Source organism: Trachinotus anak, unplaced genomic scaffold (assembly GCF_046630095.1).
Source record: "Trachinotus anak isolate AG129_WGS33_773 ecotype Australia unplaced genomic scaffold, CSIRO_AGI_Tana_v1 ptg000016l, whole genome shotgun sequence".
Taxonomy (NCBI): Eukaryota; Metazoa; Chordata; class Actinopteri; order Carangiformes; family Carangidae; genus Trachinotus; species Trachinotus anak.
The window spans coordinates 3,148,757-3,166,815 of NW_027273867.1; the positions used below are offsets into that span (position 1 = coordinate 3,148,757).

The 18,059-nt window shown below is 39.8% G+C and overlaps 1 protein-coding gene across 2 annotated transcripts in view; it reads left to right on the plus strand.

Moving 5' to 3' along the window:
• The window catches only part of top2b (DNA topoisomerase II beta), a 31,100-nt gene that overhangs the window by 10,177 nt on the left and 2,864 nt on the right, over nt 1-18,059 (plus strand). The window contains exons 2-28 of one of the 2 annotated variants that reach the window (XM_071499308.1): nt 368-393; nt 671-883; nt 1,324-1,497; nt 1,601-1,702; nt 1,798-1,935; nt 2,041-2,179; nt 3,906-4,063; nt 6,284-6,409; nt 6,530-6,640; nt 6,933-7,038; nt 7,161-7,270; nt 7,667-7,759; nt 8,033-8,147; nt 8,246-8,367; nt 9,131-9,279; nt 9,480-9,711; nt 9,876-10,010; nt 10,169-10,369; nt 10,493-10,688; nt 10,780-10,871; nt 11,529-11,684; nt 11,916-11,999; nt 13,757-13,951; nt 14,033-14,159; nt 14,513-14,671; nt 16,270-16,483; nt 17,164-17,246. In XM_071499308.1, the coding sequence (XP_071355409.1) occupies nt 686-883; nt 1,324-1,497; nt 1,601-1,702; nt 1,798-1,935; nt 2,041-2,179; nt 3,906-4,063; nt 6,284-6,409; nt 6,530-6,640; nt 6,933-7,038; nt 7,161-7,270; nt 7,667-7,759; nt 8,033-8,147; nt 8,246-8,367; nt 9,131-9,279; nt 9,480-9,711; nt 9,876-10,010; nt 10,169-10,369; nt 10,493-10,688; nt 10,780-10,871; nt 11,529-11,684; nt 11,916-11,999; nt 13,757-13,951; nt 14,033-14,159; nt 14,513-14,671; nt 16,270-16,483; nt 17,164-17,246 (3,715 nt within the window). In that variant the 5' untranslated portion in view covers nt 368-393; nt 671-685. The remainder of the gene's footprint in view (nt 1-367; nt 394-670; nt 884-1,323; nt 1,498-1,600; nt 1,703-1,797; nt 1,936-2,040; nt 2,180-3,905; nt 4,064-6,283; nt 6,410-6,529; nt 6,641-6,932; nt 7,039-7,160; nt 7,271-7,666; nt 7,760-8,032; nt 8,148-8,245; nt 8,368-9,130; nt 9,280-9,479; nt 9,712-9,875; nt 10,011-10,168; nt 10,370-10,492; nt 10,689-10,779; nt 10,872-11,528; nt 11,685-11,915; nt 12,000-13,756; nt 13,952-14,032; nt 14,160-14,512; nt 14,672-16,269; nt 16,484-17,163; nt 17,247-18,059) is intronic. The other variant, XM_071499307.1, reaches the window with a different exon arrangement.

Consider the following 18,059-nt stretch of genomic DNA (forward strand, 5'->3'; position numbering starts at 1 on the left):
CTCTCTATTTCTTCCACAAGACTGAAATATAAACTAGTTGGCTTTAGTAATAAAACAAATAGTAGTGAGTCAGTCTCACCCTGAAAGTGTTTGCATAGTTTCTGCAGGAAGATGTGTTTTTTTCTTGTTTTCTACTGTAAATACAGCAATTGTGGCAGATTTCCTGTAAGGTCCGTCATGGTTATGATTACAATCTGTGGAAGCTGCTACTGTGTTCAACTGCAGCTGAGGTATAGTCACTTTAATGTGATGGTCTTGTTTACAGATTGTAGCAACTGATTTGATTAGATTGTAGCACAATATAATTGAAATAAAATCCTCACCAGTGCCACTTGATTTGTTGAAAGACGTTATTGCTGTTTTATAGGGATTTGACATCTGTTCATATCCGAGGTAAGGTTGTTTAAACACTGACCATTTTAGCTTCACCCCTGAGGGTTGTATGAGCAGAGCTGTTGAGCCACAGGGTGTTTCATACCACAGGTGTTGGGACTAAATGCACTGGACACAGTCTGGGTGTTCTGAGTTCATGAAGATCATGCATAGACACTGTGTAAAACATCATTTATTCACCCCAAGTGAGAAAAGAAAAAAAAACATGGAAGTTGAGATGAAGACTTTTCAGGCAGCGAGTATTTGTTCATGATGCATTGTACTTTGCTTTCCTCAGACATGGCAGAACAACATGACTAAGACTACAGACCCCAAGATCAAGTTCTTTGATGGGGAAGATTTCACCTGTGTGACATTCCAGCCGGACCTGGCCAAGTTCAAGATGGAGAAACTGGACAAGGACATCGTAGCGCTTCTCACCCGCAGAGCATATGATGTAGCAGGCTCCTGCAGAGGGGTTAAAGTTACACTGAATGGGAAAAAGTTACCTGTAAGTCTCAATCTAATTACACACCTTTTCATAGCTTTAAAGATTGTATTGAGGTTTAACTAATGACAGAATGTCAGACATGAATATAATTAAGATATTCTAGATACAAGGTCACTAACAGGTGGACCACGGTCCAGGTATTAGATGCCATTCTATCCACACCCAGAAATATACCCAATAAATTATTGAGAATTAATAATTGCAAAAAAAGTGAAGAGTTGTGAATATTTCTGAAGACACTATGCTGTATATGCAGTACACGCACAAGCTGATTGGAGGGTATTTAATATAAAGCTGCTATTGATTCCTTGTTGTGGTCATAACTAATAACAGGCCTCATAGGAGTTGTTATTTTTTATTTTAAAAGGTTTCATGCAGTTGAATATTACTAACCTAACCTAACCTGCTGAACCTAACCTGAACCCGTCCTCCCACCAAAGGTTAATGGCTTCCGCAGCTACGTGGATCTGTATGTGAAGGACAAACTGGACGAGACGGGTGTGGCCCTGAAGGTGGTGAATGAAACTGTGAACGAGCGTTGGGAGGTTTGCCTCACTATGAGCGAGAAAGGATTTCAACAAATCAGCTTTGTTAACAGTATCGCCACCACCAAGGTATTGCAAAATCAGCAGCAGTACATGTGTAAAGACTGGGAGAATAAGAAGACAGAGAAACAGAGTACAGTTCTTGTTTTTAACTTTCGTATGTATTTCTCAGGGTGGCCGACACATTGACTATGTGGTGGACCAGATTGTGGCCAAACTAATTGAAGTGGTTAAGAAGAAGAACAAGGCAGGAGTGACAGTCAAACCCTTCCAGGTGGTTTCACAGATTATTTGTGCAACATTTCTAAATCTAAGTCAATGTTGTGGCTTCGATGCAGATGTGTATTGACCTTCTCATTAATGCTTCAGGTGAAGAACCACATCTGGGTGTTTGTGAATGCACTGATTGAGAATCCCACCTTCGACTCCCAGACCAAGGAGAACATGACGCTACAAACCAAAAGCTTTGGGTCCAAGTGCCTTCTGTCAGAAAAGTTCATCAGGGCTGTAAGGACGCTTCTCCCTTGTTTCAACACCTCGCTCTGTTTACTTTCTCATGTAAATTGGTCGGGCGTCTATGATGAAAGGATTTTGTCTCTTTGTCACCCACAGGCAACCAACTGTGGGATTGTGGAGAGTATACTCAACTGGGTGAAGTTCAAAGCTCAGACGCAGCTGAATAAAAAGTGCTCATCTGTGAAGCACAGCAAGATCAAAGGCATCCCAAAGCTAGATGACGCCAATGATGCTGGTGTGTAAACAGTGTTATTACTTATTAATGTGCAGAACCCTGAGTGTCCACGGCCAATGGCACAGCTATGGTTGTTGCCTCTTAAACCTGAATCATATAATCGTGTTTTACATGGGTATTTAAAGGGTATGGAGTGTTGCTCATTAGACATTACAAGACTTCACAATTGCTTATTATGAGCAACACTTTAATCAGTACATAATGCAGGCTGAATTAACACTGTTGGTTGAATATGCCAATAATTCTCTAATAATAGACGCAGCCTTTATTTACCTCAACTGAAGAGTGAAACAGGTCTGTATTCTTATATTAACATATCTCTGTTGAATCTGTTAATGCAAACTTTTTGAATTATTAATCCCAACAACAGAGTCAAGTCATACCCACTGCTCAGAAATGCTGTTCTCACTGACAGAGGTGGACAAAGTCCACAGCTCCATTACTTGAGTCACAGTGTAGATACTCCTGGTCAAATATTCCTCCAATACAAATTAAAGTTGTTCAGTCAAATAGTTAAAGTTAAAGAACTGAAGTACTTGCTTTTAAAAATACTTAGTATTCAAAAGTACATTTTTTATTGTCAATACATAGTCTACTGTTCCACATTTACAGAACCTGATGACTCAAGCTGTTTAAACAGAATCCAGAATTAAACAAACATAACAAACAGCAAGCATTTAAAACACAAGGAATCTTTCCAGGCCATGGGTGCTCTGGTGAAGAATCAGTCTCATCTTTATCTAACATAGCATCAAATTCAAACTGAGCTGTTCAAAAATGACTGACTGTGTAGGAGTTGGCTGTGATTGATTTTTCTCCTGTGATGAATACAGCATATTGAATTTTCCTTAAATAAAAGAAAATTAACTCCACTGACTAAAAGCTCTGCTTCAAAGTAATGAGTACTTCATAGAAATGTAGTAGAGTCAAAAGTACAATATTTATGTTTTTTAACTGTAGTGGAGTCATATGTTTACCCAATAAAAGAAAAAAAACTAAGTACAGATACTTTACTCAAGTAAATGTACTTTGTTACTATCCACCCCTCCACACTGTCATGTCAGTCACTGTACTTTGCTACTTTTCTGTTCTCAGTGACTTCCTGTACCTGTGTTTTCATATTTAAAGACTTACCAGCTGTCACTTCACTGACAGGATGGATGTATGATTTGTGATTGATTGTAGTATTTCTGTTAAAAAGAGCAACTCTGAAGCAAAGTTGTGTCAAAGTTGTAGTAATGGAACTAAAGTGGTGAAAAAGTGACAACATGCTGATTTTGCCATTACCATTTTACCACTGTAATGAATGTTATCTGGCCTTTATTAGTGATCATCCTTCTTCCTTTTGTAACATTTTGATGTGGCAGAGGGAAAAGCACAGGTGTAAATAAACTGAATTCCATTTAGCTGTTTTTTTGTATGAAGCATTCTGGCTTTCTACCTCACCATTATGGCTCACTGGGACACCTGAATAGATTATTAGTCACTAGTGACACCTGTGTTTTTGCTAACATTTCAAGTAAAAATGTCTGCTGTGAAAAGAGACTTTTATTAGAAACCATTATTTGAATACTGGTGTTTATATAAGAATTTACTGTAATTTGGAAAATAGCCATTCAGAAAACAGTTACACTGAGTCAGCGCAACAACTCCTTTGAGTTGACATGCAGACTTGACCATTGTAAACACTGACAAATTATTAATGTTTACCATATCTGCATCCTAGGTGGCAGACACTCCTCTGAATGCACACTCATCCTCACTGAGGGAGACTCAGCCAAGTCTCTGGCCGTCTCTGGACTGGGAGTCATTGGGCGCGATCGCTACGGAGTTTTCCCACTGAGAGGGAAGATCCTGAATGTGCGAGAGGCAACGCACAAGCAGGTATGAGATGAGATGCCAGAGAAATTTCTCCCACAAAAAATCTGTAACAGTGTTAGTGATGACCTAACTTAGCCACACAAACACCACACAACTAAACTTTGAATAACTCAGTCAGTGAATTAACTCAGAAACAGCTGCAAAGGTGAGTCATGAGGTGTGGATTTTTTAAGGTATGGTTGTTTACCTGGCAGTGGGTGTCTGAGAGAAGATGAGGATCCAGGGTTTTTGGAGCTTGATACATACGAGGGTCTATAAGTCAGAATATCTCTGCCTCTTCTGCTTTGATGTTGACTGCTCCATTATTAATGTGTCTCTGCCTTGTCCCCAGCTTTATGGAAGCATTCTATTAGATCTCTGGAATTTAAAAGACAGTACAGTGCATGCACTGACAACTATACTGCATGCCACACAAGCACAGCTTCTTAACCTACAGGCTTACCTGAGTGACGGCATCTCAACAACAAATGTTTGCTGTGAGCTTGCAAAGGAGGGAACTAATAATTAAGATTGCTTCTATGCAAGAACAGTGCATATATAATATAAATGTGGACCCTAAACAGTGAGGAAAGTAATATGGTGTGATGAATCAGGCTTCACAATGTTGTCATACACAACATAGTGGAGGATGTGGAGTTTCACGTGCCAGGTTATTAGGTCCTGATAGTTATGTTTGTGTCATGGCTGTGTGAGGACAATGTTTCCTGTTTCTGTCTTAGACGCTCAGGTGTCAATTTTAACAGAGAAGTAGTTTTTGTTTGCTGTCTTCATGTTTCCTGTTTACACTGGGCATGAAGAGATCCCTTCCTAATGTGCTTTCAGTGTAAGTGATGGGGGACAGATCTACAGGTCATCTGGGTAGAATGCATTCAGAAATATAAGTGACAATGATGTTAGGCTGCAGCAGTCTGAGAAAGACAGTCAAATAAAGATCTTGTAAAGTTGCAGTCGTTTTAGAAGCAAATTCCCTCATTGTGCTGCTGTTGAGGAAACAAATTTAATTTTGTCTACAACTTTGGGAGATAACAGCTTCATTTGATAAGCTTCAACTGCTGAAATTAAGATAAACTATGGAAAATATTTTTCATGTTTTTGGAATAATATTTTGAATGCTAGGGTAAAATTGGTTATCTTCCATAATACTCAAAATATTGTTAAGTATTTATTGGAAATTTGAGAGTGCAAAGTACAAAGCAGAATTTCCATGTTGACTTTTCTTTTTTTTAAGAACAGCACCTGAAACAAAGCAACGAGACAAATCATTTTATAGTGCTTCTTCCTCTTCTCTTTATTTGGCCCTTGAGATCAATATACTGTGAGATCCCACCCAGTGTCTTTAGCTTATGAACCCGCCATTATTCATTTGTAAGCAAAAAGGTGTGTACTTATAAATCCAACATGGGCATCCCTTTACTCTGGCTCCTGTCAAATGTGTGTAACGCACTTACTGGTCTATTAGCCCTGATGTGACATGCTAACTCCTGAGGGAAAGGTCGGGCTCTGTGAGCGTTGTTAAAATGTTTGTCTGCACAGCAACAGCTGGATAAGGCAGACTCATGTTGGAAACAATTGCTGTGGACAGATGAAGTTAAAATTGAGCTCTTGATCACAACCACCAAAGGTGTCTTTGGAGAAAAGAAGGAGCAACATTGACCTTGTCAGCTGTTAAGCATGGCGACGGTGCTGGAAACAGTAGAGATGCAGGGAAGAATGGATTCTACTAAGTAATATTAACTTATACATGCAAATTTCAGAGAGTCAGGCTAGAAAGTGGAACTGAAAAGAGTTTGGCTTCTACAACAGGATCCGGAGGATATCTCAAAGTCCACCATGAACTTCTTACAACCTGTGGATAGATCTTAAACATGCTGTGTGCAGGAAACCATACAAAATATCTCACAACTTGAAAGTGATCTGCAAGGAAGAGTGGATGAAAATTCCCAAATCAAACACAGAAAGACTTTTAGCTGCTACAAAAAGAGTTTGAAAGCTGTGGTATCTGCCAAAGGAGGGATTAGTAAATACTCAATGTTTTTGTAGTTTTAAAGTCCATGAAATAAAAATAAATGCTTTAACATTTGACAATGTTTGTTGCAAGAGTTGTATTTACTCAGTGAGTTGAAAGCAGCTTCCCTTTCATATAATCATGTGATTCAAAATCAATATAAAATATTGCTTAATGTAGCTTTATATTTATATTAACGTTACTCTGTTTGTCAACAGATCATGGAAAATGCTGAGATCAACAACATCATCAAAATCGTTGGCCTCCAATACAAGAAGAGCTACGATGACCCAGAGTCACTGAGGAGCCTGCGGTATGGCAAGATCATGATCATGACTGATCAGGTAACCAGCAACATGGACACACACACACACACACACACACACACACACACACACACTCAGCTTTGCTATAAGTGATATCTGTTCAGGCTGTTGTATCTAAAATATCTTCTCTTGTCCCAGGATCAAGATGGTTCCCATATTAAAGGTCTGCTCATCAACTTCTTCCACCATAACTGGCCCTCCCTACTGAAACACACATTCCTGGAGGAGTTTATCACGCCCATTGTCAAAGTAAGAGGGACACACATACCAAACATTACCATTTCAGTAGACCTGATAACAAGCATCAAGATGAATGCAAAATATGATGCAGGTGAAATTCACTCATGTGACTGTTCAGTGCATCTGTTCTGCACAAATGTCAAATATGCAGATAAAGCGACTTGCCTGTGCACTGCTCTGTTTACGTTACTGTTTGCATCACAGCTTAATTTGCATTAAAATAAAAGTATTTGGCTGACAGGATGAAAACACAAACGTACTGTCAGCCTGAACCTCAGCTGTGTTCATTTGTTGTCTGCAGGCGACCAAGAACAAGCAGGAACTGGCCTTCTACAGCATTCCAGAGTTTGATGAGTGGAAGAAACAGACAGAGAACTATAAAACATGGCATATAAAGTATTACAAAGGTTTGCTACTGAAGTGTTTGAATATATAAATATAAACTTTGTAAAGGTTTTATAACTTCAAACTTCCCTCTGTAGTTTTTTGAAAAATGATTTGATTTAAAAATGTTAAATTTATTTTCCAGGTTTGGGTACAAGTACAAGCAAAGAGGCAAAGGAATACTTTGCAGACATGGAGAAGCATCGCATCACATTCAGATACAGCGGTGTGGAGGACGATGCTGCCATCACTCTGGTGAGTTTAAAGCTACACTTCCATACTGTTCTCTTGGGGATAGACAAACACCACTATAAAATACAACATCAGTTCAAGTTAAAATTCAGTAGAACTGAATCAGCTCCTCTATGACATAATTAGACTCCAAAAGGTTGAGTTCTCTTCTCTTTTGGCATAGGAGTAAAACTTAAATCAACTTGAAAGAAAATATTACTTGATAAATCCTTCTCATAAGTAAGTGAAACAAATCAACATTTCCAAATGATAAATTATGGTTTAAATCAGAAACTGTGCATACAATGTGGGAAATCTTAACATGGGATAGGACGCCAAAAAAGTAGTGAGGGTAAAAACGTAACCTCATTTTGTAGTAAACAGGGGCTGACCTTCAGTATTGTGGTTGTTTTGTTTCAGGCCTTCAGTAAGAAGAAAACAGATGACAGGAAAGAGTGGCTGACTAACTTCATGGAAGACAGACGTCAGAGGAGGATGCACGGCCTGCCAGAGGTTTGTGTCTTTGCCTGCAGCTGTGTGGGGCAGTGATGAGAGGAAGAAAGTTCTGTGCCGGAAGATATTTTGGTTTTGATGCATGTGACGCTCCCACTACTTCGGACTGAGCTTCACAAACTCTATGATTAGACGGTGTTTCATTATCTGTGTGGTTTTCCAGAGACATGTTGGAAGTGGAAACACCAATCATTGTAGATTTGTTGACTGTTTGCAAAACTTTCAGTATCCTTATTCTTGTGCAAAAAGTAATCTATTTTAATTGATTTTCAGCAATACCTATATGGAACTCAGGCCAGACACCTCTCCTACAACGACTTCATCAACAAAGAGCTGATTTTGTTCTCCAACTCTGACAATGAGAGATCCATCCCATCTCTGGTTGATGGTTCGTATACACACTTCATCTGTGGGAATTTTCCGAACCATTAGCAGCCTTCATTCAGCCCCCCTGCCACAGTCTGACAGTCTGTGTGTTGTTTCCAGGCCTGAAACCAGGTCAGAGGAAGGTGCTGTTCACCTGCTTGAAGAGGAACGACAAGAGGGAGGTGAAGGTGGCACAGCTGGCCGGTTCAGTGGCGGAGATGTCTGCCTATCATCATGGAGAGGTACAGTCGACTCAATATCTTCCAGACACGTGGTGTATTTTATTTAGAGTCATCATCACTGTGGGGAAGATGAGTAGTTAACAGGCTAGCTTGACATTTCTGTCCAACGTTCCATCCAGTGAAAGTAATGAATCATGAAATGAATTAACTTCTGCTGCTGTTTTTATGCCTTCGTGCCACCGACAGCCACCGTCTCTCTGTCTAATTCTGGAGAATGCGATATCTCAGTAACCTTGAGGGAATTTCTTCAAAGATCTTGGTGGTCCAAGTTCAAGTGTGCCGTGTCCTCATGTCCATCCCATTCTTGTGAACGCAATATATCAGGAACACCCGAGGGAATTTCATCACATCTAGCACAAACAACCACTTGGACTCAGAATGAACTGATTAGATTATGGTGGTCAAATGTCACTATGACCTCATAAAACATGTTTTTGGGCATAAGTCAAATATTCACATGCTAATTATGATAATTGCACTTAATACCTTTTATTAAATTCCTTCAAAGTCTTACTACATATATTACACGACCTGGGACAGACATGGATGTAAACTGCAACTTGACTGGTTGGTGGAGGCAGTAATTCTAGTCTTTGTCATTTTTACTTTTTGACAAACCTTCACACCGACTACAGTGGTAGCTGTATAAAAGGTAGTTTGGAGTTTGTATTGAGTTTGTCATTTTACATCCTCAAAATTGAATCAGACAGTATAGTATTCTGTTGACTATTACCAACCACCCACTTCTCATTTATCCATGCAGCAAGCTCTCATGATGACCATAGTGAACTTGGCCCAGAACTTTGTGGGCAGTAACAACGTGAACATCCTGCAGCCTCTCGGACAGTTTGGTACTCGCATCAATGGAGGCAAAGATGCTGCCAGCCCTCGTTATATTTTCACCATGCTCAGGTAAAGCAACGATGAACATAACATAACCTGTATTTATGCCAAGTTCAGGTTATGCTATGAATTTCAGCTTAAAAGTGACCAGTGATAGACTAGAGGTAATCAGAGAGTTTGAGTATTAGCTGATTATTACAGAGCTGATCTGAAACATTTAGGCAAATGGAAAACTCAGTCTTATAAGTGTGTCGTGTCATTTCCCATAGTCCTCTTGCCAAGCTGCTGTTCCCAGCGGTGGATTCCAACCTACTCAAGTTCCTCTACGATGACAACCAGAAGGTGGAGCCTGAGTGGTACATTCCCATCATTCCACTGGTGCTGGTGAATGGCGCTGAGGGCATCGGGACAGGCTGGGCATGTAAGATCCCCAACTACGATCCCCGAGAGATCGTCAACAACATCAACCGCATGCTCAACCACCAGGACCCCCTGCCAATGGTAAACAGTCTGAGGGCTCAAAGCATGAACAAGAAACAGTTATTCTATAGCAGTTTGACAGTTGTTTACACTGATTGACGGGCCTGTGTGAAAATGTAATATGAAAACATTTTCTCAGTTTTTCAGTTTTCTCAGTTCCTATGTTAATATTTGTCTCCATCTAGCTTCCCAGCTACAAAAACTTCAAAGGGGTGATCCATGAACTGGGTCAGAACCAATACCTGGTCAGTGGAGAGGTGTTAGTCATAGACAAAAACACCATAGAGATCACAGAGCTTCCTGTCCGGACGTGGACACAGGTAACTGCTCCCACAGGAGGAACTGAAATATTTTACTATAGTAAAAAAGGAATACAAATAACATGTGCAGTTGTGTGTGTTTACTGCAGTATTTAAATCTTGTTGGTTATATATTTGTTGTGCTGTGAATGACGGTGTTTCTTTCCTCTTGTGTGCAGGCGTATAAGGAGTCTGTGCTGGAGCCCATGCTGCAGGGCAGTGACAAAACACCAGCCCTCATCAACGATTATAAGGAATACCACACAGACACCACAGTGAAGTTTGTGGTGCGCATGTCTGAGGAGAAACTGGCCCAGGCTGAGGCAGCTGGTCTCCACAAAGTCTTCAAGCTGCAGTCCAGCCTTACCTGCAACTCCATGGTAACTGTAACCCAAAAGTGAAAAAGAAATCATTTCACATGTTTTTTTTTTCTCTTTTGAAGTATGGATGATGTGTAGTGAACTGATTTTTAATTATTTTTTTTATAACTACGTTATCCTCAGGTTCTGTTTGACCACATGGGTTGTCTCAAGAGATACGATTCAGTTCATGACATCCTCAGGGAGTTCTTTGAGCTCCGCCTGCACTACTACAAACTGAGGAAGGACTGGTCACTGGGCAGCCTGGGAGCCGAGGCCGCCAAACTGTCCAACCAGGCCCGCTTTGTACTGGAGAAGATCGAAGGAAAAATTTCAATTGGTAAGAAAAACACCTTTACACATCAGCTCCAGAACCACAAGTATTTGTTAAAATATGTTTTCTGTTCTCACTCATATTTTAACCCTATTAGAGAACAAATCAAAGCGTGAACTGATCCGGATGCTGGTCCAGAAAGGCTATGAATCTGATCCAGTGGCAGCGTGGTCCAAAGCTCAGGAAAAGGTACTGTTCCACTACCTGCACAGTTCAAAAGCCAGCATCCGTGATGCTGTGGAGGTGCATTAGTGCCCATGGCTTGGGTAGCCTGCACATCTGGGAAGGCTCCATTAATGCTGAACCGTCTATACAGGTTTTAGAGCAACATATGCTGCCATCCAGACAACGTCTTTTTCAGAGAAGGCCTTGCAAGACAATGCCAAACCACATTCTGAGAGTATTACAACAGCATGGCTCCGTAGTAGAAGAGTCAGGACACTAAACTGACCTGTCTGCAGTCCAGACCTGTCACCCACTGAAAACATCTGGAGCACCATGACAAAAATACGACAAAGGAGACCCTGAAGTGTTGAGCAGGTGAAATCCTGTATCAGACAAGAATGGGACATTTCACTTTCAAAACTCCAGCAGCTGATCTCCTCAGCTCCCAAACGTTTACAGAGTGTAGTTAAAAGACGAGTTGATGAACACAGTGGTAAACATGAACCTGTCCCAACTTTTTTGAAACGTGTTGCTGGCATCAAATTCAAATTGAGCAAATATTTTTCATAAATCAATAAAATTTCAGCATTTCAACATTTGATATGTTGTCCTTGTTCTGTTTTCTCTTCCCAATTTTTTTGGAAACAGGGTTGTATAATCTTGGTTGTTTTTCTGTGTCAGACACAGGAAGAAGATTACCGCGATGGAAACGAGAGTGACAGCTCGGTGGACTCCGGCTCCTCCTCAGGGCCAAACTTCAACTACATCCTCAACATGCCTCTGTGGTGTCTGACCAAAGAGAAGGTGGAGGAATTGCTCAAACAGAGGGACCAGAAGGTATTAATCATTGTTTACATTTCTTTTGATCATATCATTTTCATTTTCATTTAATTTCCATCTCACTCACACTTAGACACTTGATCATTATTGTAGTGATTTGTATTTATTTATTTATCAGTCTTAAGTGCCTCAACTCACTATGAACCAGGGCCACATTTCAGATTTAGTATGTGACAATATGCAGTAGATACATGTTGACAAACAAAATAAATGTGTGCTGATGTGCAGAGAGGAGAACTGAATGATCTCCAGAGAAAATCCTCCGAGGACCTGTGGAAGGAGGACCTGGCCGTCTTCATTGAGGAGCTCGATGTAAGTTTTGTGTTGTTGCCATTTTCTGGTCTCAGCATGCAGCACTTCCACTCAGCTGTGGAGTTTGATCAGTTCCTGTTAGTATGCTGCTGTGAAGTTGACCAGATTTGGTTTGATATACCTTTTTTAAAAAAAAAAATCAACAACAAGGAATAGAGTTGGATGAGATCAATGCTGCAGCTTTTCCAAAGTCTCTGTTTTAGGGGCTTGAAACCACTGGGGGTAGTGTGAATGCCACACGTATACGTAGCAAAAGTGATGCATTTAAAAACTAAAACGTACTCTAAGTGCTAGGATAGGGCCTGAGGCTCTTTTCTTGTATCGCCAACTTCGCTTTGATTGAACATGGACTAACATGACTGAACATGAGGTTGTATTTTTTTAAGGACACTGTTCATGAACACAGCATTGTGGAAAGTATTAATTGAATTTACCAACATGAGCAAGATGAAGTTGTGAGAGGTTCTAAATGTCTAAATGTTTAAAATATTTACATAACACATACATATGTAGAAAATTATAATGCTATTATGGAATTATTTTCAAGTTAACATTATCATTTTAATATAGACTCTATAGGCTTAAATTAATTAGTAGGGCGATTAATTAATGATTTCTTCTTACATGCAATTAATCACTAAATTTCAATGGCTAATCCCGATTAATCGCATGTTTTATCACATGATTAAAATTCTATTATTTTGCATTTCAGAACTGTTTTCTCTTGCTTGACAACACATAACTGTCAGTCTGTCTGAACTAGAATTTAACGTTAGCATGTCTGACGTGTAATTATGAAGATGTCTGATAATTTATTTATCTGTTGACAAGCTCTGGGTAAGTTATATTTTTATTTCCAACTCATTTGATGAGTGGATTTAAACACTTTAGGTTTCCTGACACACCCCTTTATGCAGACCAGAACCATCCCCCTTTTGCTCCCATACACATGACTTGCCATGAAGTATCTTGCTCGGCCATGTAAAATATTTGTAGGAAGTGTCTGTGGCAGCTTGACAACAAGTAAGGGTGCATCAAAGGGTCAAAATAGTAGCAGCCCGATTCTAGGACGTAGCACTGTAGAATCCTAGGTAACAGCAGCAGTGACGGTGTAGAATAAAGAATCTTTGGTGGCACGTGAATAACATGATAAAAAAAAATGCATTATGCTTGGTCCTCAATCTCACTGCATTAATACTGACAGCCCTATTAACTGGTGAAGGAAAACAGTGTTTCTGTCTAATGGAGTGTTGTGGAAATGTACATAGTTATACTGACTTACAGGTCTCATACAGTCTAAAGGTAGATGTCCATGTGTTTGTGATTATAAAGCAGGTCTAGGTTCTATATTAATACTGTGAAAGTATCAAAGCCTCAGTCCACAGAGAAATGCACACAGCCTGTATTCAGAAACTGAGCCTTAAAACCAGCCGTCAGGACTTCTGGAACTTTGTGATGTCACAACAAAACAGTCACCACTCTTAGTCATGACCCAAGTCCCGCCCACCTGGACCCACCATCCAACCTTGCGAGATTTGCTTTTGTCTTAGTGTTTACCTCAAATCTGATTTAATTTTTTTCTACCACTCAGAAAACAGTCAGCCAATCAGAAGATCAGAGCTTCTCTTAAGTGTTTTTATCTGCCATTTTTATTTGTTGGTGGTGACCGCTTCTTTATTTTTCCTACATTGGTTTTGATTTGAATTTTGAAAGCTTAAGTTAATATCACTTAAGTATTGCTGTGTGTTGTCTGTCAGAATGTGGAGGCCCAGGAGCGGGAGGACCAGAGTTCAGGAAGGGCCATCAAATTGGTGAAGGGTAAAGTGGGTAAACCTAAAGTGAAGAAGATGAACCTGGAGGAGACCATGCCTTCACCTTTTGGCCGCAGAGTGGAGCCTCCAACTCAGCCACTCAAATCTGATGCTGCCAAGAAACTGACCAAAAAGAAGAAGGTAATGTGTTGACGAAATTTTGAAAAGAAAAGAGTAATATCAAGATATCAGGGTTTGTTACAAGTTGTGTTTTTCTCACAGGGTGATGCAGATCCAGCAGTGAAGTTGGAATTTGATGATAATGGTTTGGGTGGAGAGGGAGGAACAGGAGAAAACTCTGTTGCCAAACCAAAGGCTCCACGTGTCAAGAAGGAGAAGAAAGAGCCTGGTCAGCACTTGAAATTATTACCTTTACTTCTTTTTTACTTTATTTAGCTCCTGCTGTTTCCATCCAGATGTGTTGAATCAGGTTTTCCTTTATTTTTTCCTTTTTTTTGTCACCCAGTGTGAAATGTTCGATATTTCTCAGTTGCAAACTTTATAGACAGACATTTGTTAGCAACAACTTACCAGACATGATACAGTGTTAGCTCTCATGAGTGTGCTGGTCCCCAGGCCTCTGTGAGGCTTTGCAGTGTAGTGTGAAAACTGAAATCCATTACTGAACAAGCATGTTCTCAGGCCAAAGTGTGAGTACTGACAGTTAACAAACAATCTGTTCCCTTGTGTACTGTGTTGCAGGAGCTCCGAGAGTGAGAAAACCTCCAGGACCCAAAGGCACCCCTGCTAAGAAGGTGAAGAAGAGAAACCCCTGGTCTGATGATGAGTCCAAGTCAGACAGTGATCTGGAAAATAGTGAGCCTCTCATCCCCAGAGAGACCAAGTCCCAGAGGGCATCAGGTATGATTGGGCCTTCAAGTTGGTCAGATATCATTAAATTTAGTGTTGAGCCGCAACAATCAGTGGAGTGACAGGACATTTATCAATAAACTACAGATGGGCGACAAATCAAAGGAAAAACCTGAAAATTGAGTAGAGAAACAAGAAGACAACCCTCCAACCACAGGGCATGAGGAGTCACTGCATGGTTTGATGAGTATGAATCATACTGTACGCTATGGTTCACAGTCACCAGATCTCAGTCCAGTTGAACACCTATGGGAGATTTAGACTGGTGTGTTAGTGCTCTCTAGCACTATCATCAAAACACCAAATGAGGGAATATCTTTTGGAAGAATGGTGTTCGTCCCACTAGCAGAGTTCAGAGACTTGGAGAATCAATGGTAATGAAGCTGTTCTGGCAGTTCATGATGACCCAGCACTTTCCTAAGACACTTTATGTTGGTTTTTCCTTTAATTCATCAACCGTCTGTTTTTTTTGCATAATTGTCATTTTTTGAATCAAAATCATTCTCTGGTTTCGGCCTCATGCTTTTCTTTGTCACACAGAAAAGTAAACTCAGTGTTTGCGGGTTTCCATCTGAAGACATAACCATGTACTGTGAAATTGCAAAGGGAAATTTTCACTATTTTTGGACCTTTATGAAGACCAAATGACTAATTAATCAATCAATCAGGAAAATAATGTGCAGATTAATTGATAAAGCATCCAGCGGTCGTGGGTGGGGCACAGGCATGATCCAGATTTCTCAATGAGGATGTAAACGTAGATGTGCTTCCAGCCCCAGTTTACCTTTTTTTCACATCAGGAACTTTACAAACACATCAGTGAGATTCAGCATTGCACATGTTCCTCCATACCATGAATACACACACTGAAGTTAAGTTTCTCTCAACACTACGTACAACATCTCTCACCAAATGTTGATTAATCCACTGCAGAAAAGAGTCCATAACAAATGCGATATTTTGGTTGTGGTGCTTTCATGGGATTTATTTGCAACAGCAAAGATATAGAATAACTCCATTGTTGTCAACTAATGAACCTGGTCAAAAGTATATTGAAGTTTCTCATTTTCATTTTGAGTATAAATACAATCTATATCACCTGCCCACCATAGAAGGGAGAAATTACAGGGACCAATATCTCTTGCAATGAACAGTATAGGTTGTGTGCCAGTCACATTCACTGTGATCAACAAGACCAGAATTTTCAAAGAATTTGAAAAAATAAAGTAGTATTTATTCATCAGTCATTTGAGACTTATATTATATATATATTCTTCAGTATCTGTTTCTCTCTAAATATGTTTAAACTCTTTGATTTGACACACTGTCAGCATCAGGTAGCTGATGACAGTGGCTAGTAGAATTTAATTCCATCCCACAGTGAGCTCCTTCACTTCACCACCTGGAGGCAAAAATAACTCGGCAGCTCAGTGGAGGTTACCTCAGGCTCATTATCCTCTGTCAGCTTCAAGGGTTTGTAAGTGTAGTCTGACGCAACCCAGCTGAAAAAGGAGTAATGACAGTACAAGGTATCAGAATCCACAGCAAGAATAATGTGCTTTGACACAGACTCTGCTCTTGTCTTTCAGCTTCCAAGCCAAAATACACGTTTGACTTCTCAGAGGAGGAGGATGCAGAGGAAGAGGAGAACGCAGATGACGATGTGGCTTCTTCTCCACTGAGATCATTCAAAGATGATTTTGCTTCGTCTGACACCAAGGACCGCTACAACGATCATAATGATGATGACGATGATGATGACGACAATGAAGACTCATACTCTCCTACCAAACAAAAGACCACGTAAGATGATAACCACAGTTAGGGGTGGGAAAAAGATCGATTCACTTCAGTATCACTCATGGCTCCACGATTTCCTGAATTGATTTTATTATTTCTCCTGAGCTGGTGCAATAACAGCTAGCAGCTAACAGTTAGCCTGGCAACAGCGTATGAACCAGAGAGCAGTTTAATGGTACCGCTGACCAATATCGGTTTAACTTTCTGCTAACTACAAGCAGCTAACTGCTAACTGTTGTTGCCAAGCTTGGTGCTTCAGCACAATAGCACCAGTGCTTCCGCTTTGATTCATTTCATTATAACAATACTTTGTTTAATTTTATTTACCTTAAAATTTCTGTAAACAGTTCACTGCCACTAGATGTCGCAGTAGACCACCAGCATCTTGGACCAAAACAGCCACACCTCCAGCCTCCAGCCACAACCATTAGCCTAGGCCAGCATTGCTATACTCCACAGCAATGCTGGTAGTTAGCCAGCAAGTGATAGCAACATTTGCCAAACACATTCAAAATAAGGGTAACAGCAAGTCAGCTAATATCATGCTACTGTAGCTGTCAATAATGAAAAGACATATAATGTTATCCGTCATTATCAGTCCGTTCTCTATTAAAGACAAAAATGCCTCTGTTTTTAAATTTGTTTTTAAAGAAATGTAATATGTCATCTCTGCTTCTTTAAAGGTCGGCACCTGTAGCTAAAAAGAAAGCGACAACCAGCATCTTCTCGTCCAAATCAGCTTTCTCTGAAAAAAGCAACGACAGTGGTGAGTGCAAGCTCTGTGTTAGTGTGACATGTTTTTTTTTATTCTTATGTTTGGTGATTTGATCATTTCACAATTCACCTGTTTCCTGTTTCTACATTTAGTTTTTATTTCATGTTACTGTAATTTAAAGATGGCTCTTTAGATTTGAAGACATATAAGCAGTATGCCACCTTAAAGTTACCATGCCTTGATCTACACCTCGTTACGATTCTTTGATGGAGGTCTACAGAGAGTTCATGGCTTGAATTTTGACCTGACATGCAGTGTGTTTTGTGGGACCGTACATACACAGTTGTGTGTCTTTCTAAACTACATTCAGGCAAGTTCAAGGCATATTTCAAGAATAATTAAAGCACAATGCACCTGACAACAACAAAGGGTCTGAATACTTTTGTAATTGAGAGATTTCAGTTTTTAGCTTTTAATACATGTGCAAAAATTTCTAAAAACGTGTTTTCACTTTGTCATTATCAGTTATTGAGAGTAGACTGATGGGCAAAAATGGCAATGAGTGTGAATACTTTTTGATTTAAAGCAAACATAAATGAGAAATGTAAATGTTACAATCTAGGGAAAAATGAACATAACACAAGTCATTAGAATAACATGAAATGCATTTCTAAAAACATTTTAAAAATCGTTTTGCAGTTCCATTTCAAATGCAATTCTTCATTCATGATCATAACACTGCTGTTAATTTAATGATATTAAATCTTTTTGTACCAAATCATGCGGCCAATCAAGAAATGGCTCTTTTATGCTCAAGTGTACAGTATGAAGTTGAAATTCCATCTTGTGCACAATGTTAAAGAC